This window comes from Aotus nancymaae, unplaced genomic scaffold (genome assembly GCF_030222135.1).
Source record: "Aotus nancymaae isolate 86718 unplaced genomic scaffold, 86718_ANA_hifiasm-v0.15.2.pri h1tg000067l, whole genome shotgun sequence".
Lineage (NCBI taxonomy): Eukaryota > Metazoa > Chordata > Mammalia > Primates > Aotidae > Aotus > Aotus nancymaae.
Window position 1 is genome coordinate 32,953,376 of NW_026988482.1, and position 10,289 is coordinate 32,963,664.

The 10,289-nt window shown below is 44.5% G+C and overlaps 1 protein-coding gene across 1 annotated transcript; it reads right to left on the bottom strand.

Moving 5' to 3' along the window:
- Positions 1-1,082: 1,082 nt before the first annotated feature.
- PDHB (pyruvate dehydrogenase E1 subunit beta) lies at positions 1,083-7,885 on the bottom strand. The gene is made up of 10 exons (XM_012462806.3): positions 7,788-7,885; positions 7,653-7,706; positions 5,587-5,694; positions 5,441-5,503; positions 5,302-5,337; positions 4,404-4,689; positions 3,854-3,964; positions 3,421-3,512; positions 1,888-2,029; positions 1,083-1,609 (listed from the first exon to the last, which is right to left on the bottom strand). Exons 1-10 carry the CDS (start codon positions 7,827-7,829, stop codon positions 1,464-1,466), a joined length of 1,080 nt encoding a protein of 359 aa, XP_012318229.1. The 5' UTR covers positions 7,830-7,885; the 3' UTR covers positions 1,083-1,463.
- Positions 7,886-10,289: the final 2,404 nt, after the last annotated feature.

The following is a 10,289-nucleotide window of genomic DNA, read 5'->3' on the forward strand; positions in this document are numbered from 1 at the left end:
CCTTTTGTTATTTTTAAGAGAGGGTTTCGCTCTGTCAGTCACCCAGGCTGGAGTGCAGTAATGCAATCACAGCTCACTGCAGCCTTGACCTCCCAGAACTCCAGCAATCCTCCTACAGGCACACCACCAGATACCTGTTTTTTGTGTTTTTTTTTTTGTCGGCAGGGTTTTTGCCATGTTGCCTCAAGTTGGTCTCAAACTCCTGGGCTGAAGCAATCCCTCTTGCCTCAGCCATTCAAAGTGCTGGAATTATAGGCATGAGCCCTTGGTGGCCCTAATTTCTGAACAGAATTTCAAGTTTTTGACCCACATTGATTTTTTTCTTTGTAGAGATGATGGATTTCACCACATTGCCCAGGCTGGTCTTGAACTCCTACACTCAAGGAATCCACCTGCATCAGCCTCCCAAAGTGCTAAGATTATACGCATAAGCCACCACACCCAGCCAATTTTTTTTTTTTTTTTAAGATGGGAGTCTTGCTCTGTCGCCCAGGCTAAAGTGCAGTGGTGTCATCTCAGCTTACTGCAAGCTTTGCCTCCTAGGTTCAAGCGATTCATCTGTCTCAGCCTCCTGAGTAGCTGGGACTACAGGCACATCCTACCATGCCCTGCAATTAATTTTTTGTATTTTTAGTAGACAAGGGGTTTCACCATTTAGCCAGGATGGTCTCCATCTCCTGACCTCATGATCCACCTGCCTCAGCCTCCCAGAATGCTGGGACTACAGGCTTGAGCCACCACGCCCGGCCCAGCCAATTATTTTAGTATAAAAATACAATTAGTCATGGCTGGGTGTGATGGCTGGCTCATGCCTGTATCTATCTCAGCACTTTGGGAGGCTGAGGCAGCTGGATCACCTGAGGTCAGGAGTTCAAGACCAGCCTGTCCAACATGGTGAAACCCCACTCAACTAAAAATACCAAAATTAGCTGGATGTGGTGGCTAATTTCCCACTTCTGAGGCTGAGGCAGGAGAATCGCTTAAACCTGGGAGGCGGAGGTTGCAGTGAGCCGAGATTGTACCACTGACTCCAGCTTGGGAGACAGAGCCAGACCCTGTCTCAAAAACAAGCAAACAATTAGTCATAGTTAGGAATTCCTTTATTCCTTATCAAAACAAACAGTAAAGTAGATTATATGCTTTAATTTTATACATATGGATATATCTTTCATCAGGACTCTGCCACATCCATACTTTGTCCTTATAGTGAGAGAAGGTAAAATGTTACACAATTTTATTCAAAGAACATGGCAGCTATAACAGACAAAAGGAAGCATGGCGTCTAGGCCAGGAGAGTGGAGAGTTTTCCATACATAAACATGTTTAAACCTCCCTGTACAAAAACACCTGCCGTTGCTTTAGAGATTGTTTTTCTTTATGAGGAGTAGTAAAGTCTTGAATCCAGGTGCAGTGCCGGCCAGGTATTTCAAATAAATTTCAAAGACTTGATATTCAAGTCCAAACTAAATATTTAATGTTTTCTTTATTGCAAATATGATGTCTTTGACCTGAGGTATAGAGTTGTCTTCTAGAATCTTTGCATAAGGCATAGGGACGTCAGCACCAGTGACACGAACAGCAGGAGCATCCAGGAAATTGAATGCAGGACCTAGGAGAAGGAAGGCTCAACTGAGAGAGAGTAAATGCCAGCTGGGCACTACCACCTTGGCACAGAGGTGTGGCTGACCAGGAAGGGAAAACATTAGGAATCCTAATTATGGGGAACTGCTTTCTGGATTTGCTTTTAAAGTATTTACCTGAGGAGAAATGCCAAACTTACAAGTTCAAAGTTCAAGTCATTTGGCCACCCCTAGCTTTCAATCTCTTTATCCTTTACATACATATATCGTGTATTCAGGTACACGATGTTCAGTTTCTTAGAAATACCTTCCATGATCCTGGCACAGATTTCAGCTCCTACTCCAAACTGTGGCCAGCCTCCTTCCACAGTTACAAGATGATTTGTCTTCATGACACTGGCTTCTATGGTTTCCATGTCCATTGGTCTGATGGTACGCATATTTATCACCTAAACAGGTAATATAATAAACTTCACAGAGTGACCGCAGCACAAATAGAGCCTTATCCCCATAATACCATTTCCTTTTTTGTTTCCTGTTAATCTTTGGATCTAGGAAAATCTAATCTGCCTATGAATAGGTACATGAATGTATAAACAGTAAAAGGAAGAATTTTAATTAAAACAAAGATTTGTATGTGTACTACAAGCAGCTCTGTGCAGTTATAGGATTCATTTACCCTCCTCCACTTTATTTTTTTGAGACAGAGTTTTGCTCTTGTTGCCCAGGCTGGAGTGCAGTGGCGTTATCTCGGCTCACTGCCACCTCCACCTTCCGGGTTCAAGCCATTCTCCTGCCTCAGCCTCCTGAATAGCTGGGATTACAGGCACACACGACCACATCTGGCTAATTTTTGTGTTTTTAGGAAAGATGGGGTTTCACCATGTTGGCCAAGCTGGTCAAACTCCTCATCTCAGGTGATCTACCACGCCCAGCCAAACCTATTCACTTTAAATTCCTTCATCAAAATGAGTAACAGTTAACATCTGAGTGCCTATTATGTACCAAGCACTACACTAAGTATAATTCTCACAACTGCCCTATGACAGGACAGTATTTCTATTAGTGTTTCTTCTGATGAAACAGATTTGGAGTATATAACTCGTGCAGGTATAACTAGCACATGGTAGGTTTCTAAAAGATCCAGAACCTCAGAAGGGTGAGGTGGGAGCATCACTTGAGCCCAGGAGTTCAAGGTTACAGTGAACCATGATCCAGCTGCTACACTCCAGCCTGGGCAACAAAACCAAACCCTGTCTCTGTCTCTTTCTCTCTCTCGGGGTGTGTATCACTGAGAACCAGGAGAGGTTCAGAGAGCTCCCAACCCTGTTTCTCAAAAAAAAGATCCAGAACCTAAGTGACCTGAATGGTAAAAAGTATGTGATATGCAGGCAGGTTCCCAGCTTTAAGCAGAGACAGAAATGAGTGACAAAGCAAGGTTTTACATCTAATTAACCTGTTACAGAACTCAAAGTCCTATTTCTGAGTCTTAAATCTAAAAGGAGCCTTTCTAATTCTTTGAAAACAAGTAAATGTGGGGTAGGGCACAGTGGCTCATGCCTGTAATCCTAGCACTTTGGGAAGCTGAGGTGGGCAATCACGAGGTCAGGAGTTCGAGACCAGCCTGAAGAACATAGTGAAACCCCGTCTATACTAAAAAGTACAAAAATTAGCCAGCGTGCGTGGTGGCATGTACCTGTAATCCCAGCTACTCAGGAGGCTGAGGCAGGAGAATCGCTTGAACCTGAGAGGCGGAGGTTGCAGTAGGCTAAGATCGTGCCACTATACTCCAGGATGGGCGACAGTCTCAAAAAAAAAACAAAACCAAATGTCCACTCACCTCACATTCAACTCCTTCTTTAGATAGCACTGCTGCAGCTTCTAAGCAGTGGCCCACAGGTCGCGAATGGGAAACCACAGTTATATGTGTTCCTGAAAACAGAGTGGTCACAGATCAGAGATCGGGGAGGAAACTAAAGATGCTACACCACTCTGCAGCCAGCTGTGGCTCTTGTTCATTCATAAAGTCTTCAACTCAACTTCACTCCAGTGAGCTGAGGAGTGTGGCAGCCTTCCTAGAAATAAAACACAAACCTCTTGGACTGAAATCTAGAAAAGCACAAATGAATGAGAAATTGGGGCATCACACATTCTTGAATTTATCCTATAATTTTTTAGTCAAAGTAAATGGCATTAACTTCCAGATTAAATTTTACCAAAATTGACGGGCTGGATTAAAAATACTGTTTAAATATATATCTTAGTTCTCTTACCTTGCCTTTCTATTTTGGCTTTTCCAATAGGAACTAGAAAATCTTTTGACTGCGCTTCCGAAGGAAATTCAAAAGGAACCCCATACATCAATTCATTCTCTAGCACCACCACTGAAAAATATAAATATTTAAACAAAAGTAACTAATCACATCCAGAATGTCTAAAACTGTATAGAAAGCAGTGTCATTCATCTTGTAAGAAGTTTCACTGTGTTGATTAGCCTTATTTCTACCACGACTGGCAGCCTTGAGGACAGTTTAGGTACTTTGTAACTACAAACTAATTTGTAGTTTGGTCAATATAATTTTATATATTGAGGTTAAACCAGTGTTGTGGGTGTGCAGTAAATGTCTCCTTTACCCAGCTGGCACCCTTATAGTCAGAAGTAGGAAAAGCAAGCCCATTCTTTACTATCTTTACTATATAAATTATTAACATTTTATATGATACATCTAAGCCTGACTAAAAGCCTTTAATGGTCTCCTCTGTGCAAATATATCATTTTAGCTTTTCAATTTTCAAAAGAAAACAAAGGGTCCCTGTGCTGACCTGGATTGTTATCCCGAATGGCTGATTTAATAAGTCCTTTAGCATCCTCTGAATTCCAGGGACTGACCACCTTTAAGCCTGGGCAGTGCCCATACCATGCAGCAAAGCACTGTGAGTGCTGGGCAGCTACACCTGCTGAGGCACCATTGGGCCCCCTGAAGACTATAGGCACAGACTGAAGGCCACCGGACATGTAGTAGGTCTTGGCAGCTGAGTTTATAACCTGGTCAATGGCTTGCATGGAGAAATTGAAGGTCATAAATTCACAAATGGGCCGCAACCCAGCCTGTAAAATAAAATATGTGTATGTTAAAAAGACTAGAAATAGCAATAAAGAGTGGCAAACAATCACTCCAAGTCTTCTAACATTCAAATGATGTTTTTTAATTTTTATTCTCTATAGACAGGGTCTCACTGTCACCCAGGCTGGACTGCAGTGGCGCAGTCATAGCTTACTGCAGCCTCTAACTCCTAAGGTCAAGTAATCCTCCTGCCTCAGCCTCCCAAGTAGCTGGGACTACAGGCAAGCACTACTACATCTACCTACTTGGTGTTTTTTTTGTTTTTTTTTCCCAAATGATGTTTTTAAAAGGTGATGTTAAATCTCTTTGGGGCTGGGCACGGTGGCTCACACCTGTAATCCGAGCACTTTGGGAGGCCGAGGCAGGCGGATCACTTGAAGCTAGGAGTTCGAGACCAGCCTGGCCAACATGGTGAAACCCCAGCTCTACTAAAAACACAAAAATCAGCTGGTCATAGTGGCACAGCCTGAAATCCCAGCTACTAGGGAGGCTGAGGCAGGAGAATCGCTTGAACCTGGGAGCCAGATGGGCAACAGAGTGAGACTCCTCAAAAAAAAAAAAGAAAAAAGAAAAAAAGAAATCTCTTTATTACATACCATTGCTGCACCTACAGCAATTCCAGCAAAGCCCATCTACAAAGTAAAACACAAATATAAGTGAAAATCCATAAAAATTAGGCCAATGAACACTAGCAGACATGCCCCTCAAGGGTCAGCTCCCCGCTGGATGGCTTACCTCTGATATGGGAGTGTCAATAATCCTCTTGTCTCCATATTTCTTCCATAGCCCTCGACTAACCTACAATTAAGAGTTGATCCCTTAAGTGTATCTGGGGGTAACAATGACCTCAATTTTGCATAACTTTCATATATTTTAGTTACCTTGTATGCCCCATCGTACTGGGCAACTTCTTCTCCAAGGAGAAATACCTTCTCATCTCTTTCCAGCTCCTCATCCATGCCCTGATTTATAGCATCACGAACTGTCACCTGTCGCAGGTATGCAAAAACAGTCAATAAGCTTCAGAATTGTTGAGGACTCAACTAAGATTTTCTTCCTTTCTATTTACCTGGGGTGCCCACAGCATACAATATAAAAACACTAGAACAGGCTTCTCTTTAAAAACTCAAAGAATTCTCGCCGGGCGAGATGGCTCATGCCTGTAATCTCAGCACTTTGGGAGGCCAAGGCGGGCAGATCATGAGGTCAAGAGATCGAGACCATCCTGGCCAAGGTGGTGAAACCCTGTCTCTACTAAAAGAACAAAAATTAGCTGGGCGTGGTGGTGCGCGCCCACAGCCCCAGTACTCGGGAGGCTGAGGCAGGAGAATTGCTTGAACCTGGGAGGCGGAGGTTACAGTGAGCCGAGATCGTGCCACTGCACTCCAGCCTGGCACCTGGTGACAGAGCAAGACTCTGTCTCAAAAAAAAAAAGAAAAAAAAAAAAACAATTCTAAAAGTCACATTTCTATCCCACATAGTTGGTCTTTGACTGTATGTATTAATGTACTGATCACTCACTAGGTGCCAAGCACTGCCACTTTGCATCCAGAATGTAGGAGTTGCTACTTTAATACAAAGAATGGTAAAATCTAGTTAAAAAAAGGAAGGAGGGGAGAATTACCATACAATCCATCAATTCCACTTCTACTTACATACCCAAAGGAACTGAAAGCAGGGATTCAAGCATATACTTGCACATCAATGTTCACAGCGGCATTATTCACTAGACAAAACAAGGCTTGCACGGTGGCTCACACCTGTAATCCCAGCATTTTGAGAGGCCAAGGCGGGTGGATCACCTGAGGTCAGGAGTTGGAGACCAGTCTGGCCAACATGGTGAAACCCTGTCCCTACTAAAAATATAAAAATCAGCCGGGTATGGTGGTGGGAGCCTGTAATCAGCTACTCAGGAGGCTGAGGTAGAATTGCTTGAACCCAGGAGGCGGAGGTTGCACTGAGCTGAGATCGTGCAAATGTACTCCAGCCTGGGCGACAAGAGCAAAACTTTGTCTCAAAAAAAAAAAAAAGAAAGAAAAAAATAGAAAATATTGGGTTGGACTAGGTGACTCATGCCTGTAATCCCAGCACTTCGGGAGGCTAAGGCAGGCAGATCACTTGAGGCCAGGAGTTCAAGACCAGTCTGGGCAATATGGTGAGACCCTGTCTCTCAGCTACTCAGCAATCTGAGTCCCAAGAATCCCTTGAACCCATGAGGTGAGGTTGCAGTGACACTCCATCCAGCTTGGGTGACACAGCAAGACTGTCTTAAAAAAAATATATATATATATATATATATGTATATATAAACTCACACACACACATACATACATACATACACATTATATTCAGCCTTAGGAATCAAACTCTGACGCATGCTACAACATGGATGAACCTTGAGGACATTACGCTGAGATAAGGCAGACAGAAAAAACCAGATGATTCCATTTATATGAAGTTCTAGAATAGGCAGCCTCATACAGAGAGAAAAGTACAATAGGGGTTACCAGAGGTTTGGGGAAGGGAAATGAGTTATGTAATGGATAGATTCTGTTTGGGATGATTAAAAAGTTCTGGAAATGGATGGTGGTGATGGTTGTACAACATGGTGAATGCACTTAATGCCACTGAATTATACACTTCTAAAAAGTATATTTTAAGTTAGGTCTATTTTACTGCAATTTAAAGGAAAAAAACATGGAGTGAGGGAGGAAACGCCTAGTCTTAGTTTTCTCCCACTGCTCAGCCAGCTGTGAGGGGGTGACTCGCCGGTGTGATAAGTGTCAGGCGGCGAAAGAGGCAGCAGGAGCTCCACCGAGGGTGCAGGCTCCGCAAACCCAAGGCCCACGGCGCCGGCCGGCTACGGCGCAGGCGCGACTCCGGCCTCCTTCCCGGAAGAAGGGGGTCCCTCCCCGCCCTCGTCCGACAAGAGACACCCGCCTGTTACCTGCAGCGCAGCCGGGGCGGTCCTGTGAAAGCGCCTCTTCAGCAGCCCGGAGACCTGGCAGGGAGAGAAGATGATGAAGGGCCACAGGGTGGGCCAGGGGTCGCCCGGGGATACAGGTTGTGCGCTGCTGCCTACCTGGCGAAGGGGTCTCCACACCAAGCCAGACACCGCCGCCATCTTAGTCGTGTCCTCTATCCGCTACCAAACGACAACATAGAGAAGCCGACAGACGTGAGAAGGCCCCGCCTCCCCGGCACAGGCCAATGGCAAGGCGCGGCGCCTACGTGCCCGGCCCACCCGCCCACCGGGTGAGGGGCCGCGGGGCCGGGCCGAGGGGGAGTGTGGGTGGCGCTGCCCCTCTTCCTGGAGCCGCCTCAAATCAACTTTATTGACAGCAGACGGTGGCCGACACGCTGGGTGCACGCTGGGCACACGTGCCTGGTCGGTGTTACTTGAAGCGTGGGGACTAGAAGTCAGATACTGAGGAGCATGATCTCTGGAAGCTGGAGATACCTTAAGAGTGAGGCCGACCTGCTGTGGGTGCTGGAATCCTTTGGGCACCAAGAAGCGCTTACACACTCTCTAGTGATGGGGAACTTACCACTTCATGAGTGAGCCTAGTCTTCCCTGGACAGTGCTGTCTGTTGATTTCGTATAATGCAGACCATAGCTTTCATTCATTGCACTAAGCACCTAGTGTGAGCTGAGCATTGTGATATGTGCTGTATAGCTCATTCTCACAGTACCCCACTTGGGTAATTAGTGTACTATTATCTCCGTTTTGAAGATGGGTAAATTGAAGCAGAAGTTGATTAAATGAGCCAATATTTTAATTTAGGACTGTCTGACTCCAAAGCATGATCTTTTCCCACTGCTTCCTAAAGCAGAAGTTGGGGTCCTGCTTGAGGGAAGGTTACAACTTTAGAGAAGGCCCTATGGGGCGGTGCCAAACACTTGACGATAGGGACAGCCTCTAGAAGCTCATTAGTCTTAGTTTGGCCCTTGGGGGTCAGATGGGACAATCGGGGACTCAGTCTCCACCCATCCCCAAGACATTCCAAACATTCCCTTCTGTGGATCACAGCTGCAGGCTGCCAAATTAGGAATTTGCAACTTCCAAATTAGGGTTTTGTGAGCTGTGATGAGGAGTCTGGGTTTAATCTAAGGGCTCTGAGCCCAGTGCAGTAATGCGTCTCGTGCCATCCCTAGATGATCCGTAGGTTGCTGAGTGGGAATGGGAGTGGGTGGAGGCAAAGGCAGAGCAGGGGGATGCTGGGATGTCTGTGGCAGCGACAGAGCTGGACTAGGAGGCAACTTCCAGATGAAGAGGGGAGGGACCGTTTTGAGATCTATTTGAGCTAGAATCAATAGGAATGCTGTAAGTGCAAGGGAAGAGCTGAGGAAGATTTTGGATTTTTGTCGTTGTCGTTGTTGGATGGATGGATGCGATGGGGCAAGGGAGGAGCCTGGGGCGGTGCAAGTGGGAGGAGCTGGGGAAGTAAGAGTCTATTTTTTTTTTTTTTTTTTTTTTAAGATGGAATCTCTCTCTGTTGCCCAGGCAGTGCAGTGGCAACCTCAGCTCACTGCGACCTTTGCCTCCCAGGTTCAAACTATTCTCCTGCTTTAGCCTCCCGAGTAGCTTTGGATCACAGGCACCTGCCACCATGCCCGACTTTTTTTTTTTTTTTTATAAAGATGGGGTTTCACCATGTTGGTCATGCTGGTCTTTTTTTTTTGGAGAGAGGGAGGGAAAGAGGGAGAGAGGGAGGAAGAGAAAAAGAGAAGAAAGAAAGAAAGAGAAAGGGGGAGAGAGAACAGGAGTCTTGCTCTATTGCCCAGGCTGGAATGCAATCTAAAAATAGGTATTAAAAACCTCTTTTATGCCGATAATTGTGCTTAACAGCAAAGACAGGAAGGAATAAGGGAAGAAAATAACAAACAGCCAACCAATATTTCATTTAAGTCTGTGAAATGCTATGCAAATGCTGAAGAGTGATTTACTTCCAATTATGTGGTCGCTTTCAAAATAGGTGTAATGTGATACTGAGAAAAATGTATGTTCTTTGGACCTGGGGTGAAGAATTATATATATTTTACTTGTTCCAGGTCTGAGTTCAAATCATAGATGTCCCTGTTAATTTTCTATCTCGTTGATCCGTCGAATATTAACAATGTGGTGTCAAAGTCTCCCGCTATTATTGTGCGGGAGTCTAAGTCTCTTTATAAGTCATTAAGAACTTGTCTTATGTATCTGGGTGTTCCTATATTGGGTGCATATACATTTATGATCATTGACTCCTGTTGTTGCATTGATCCTTTTACCATTATGTAATGTCCTTCTTTGTTTCTTTTAGTCTTTGTTACTATTAAAGTCTATTTTATCAGAGACAAAAATTACAACTCCTGTTTTTTTTTTTTTTTTTTTGCTCTCCATTTGATTGGTTCGTCTTCCACCAACCCTTTGTTTTAAGTCTTAGTATGTCCTTGCTTATGAGATGGATCTGGATACAGCGTACCAATGGGTTTTGACTTTTTATTCAATTTGCCTGTCTGTGTCATTGATTGGGGCATTTAATCCATTTGAATTTAGGATTAATATTGATATTTGTGAGTTTAATATTGTCGTTTAATGCTAGC

Excerpts from the sequence above, each read along its gene's own strand:
- PDHB (XM_012462806.3), bottom strand. The coding sequence starts at position 7,829 with ATGGCGGCGGTGTCTGGCTTGGTGTGGAGACCCCTTCGCCAG. Across the intron at positions 7,707-7,787 it reads TGTGGAGACCCCTTCGCCAG|GTCTCCGGGCTGCTGAAGAG; the intron begins GTAGGCAGCAGC and ends TCTCCCTGCCAG. Across the intron at positions 3,513-3,853 it reads AGCCAAAATAGAAAGGCAAG|GAACACATATAACTGTGGTT; the intron begins GTAAGAGAACTA and ends CTCTGTTTTCAG.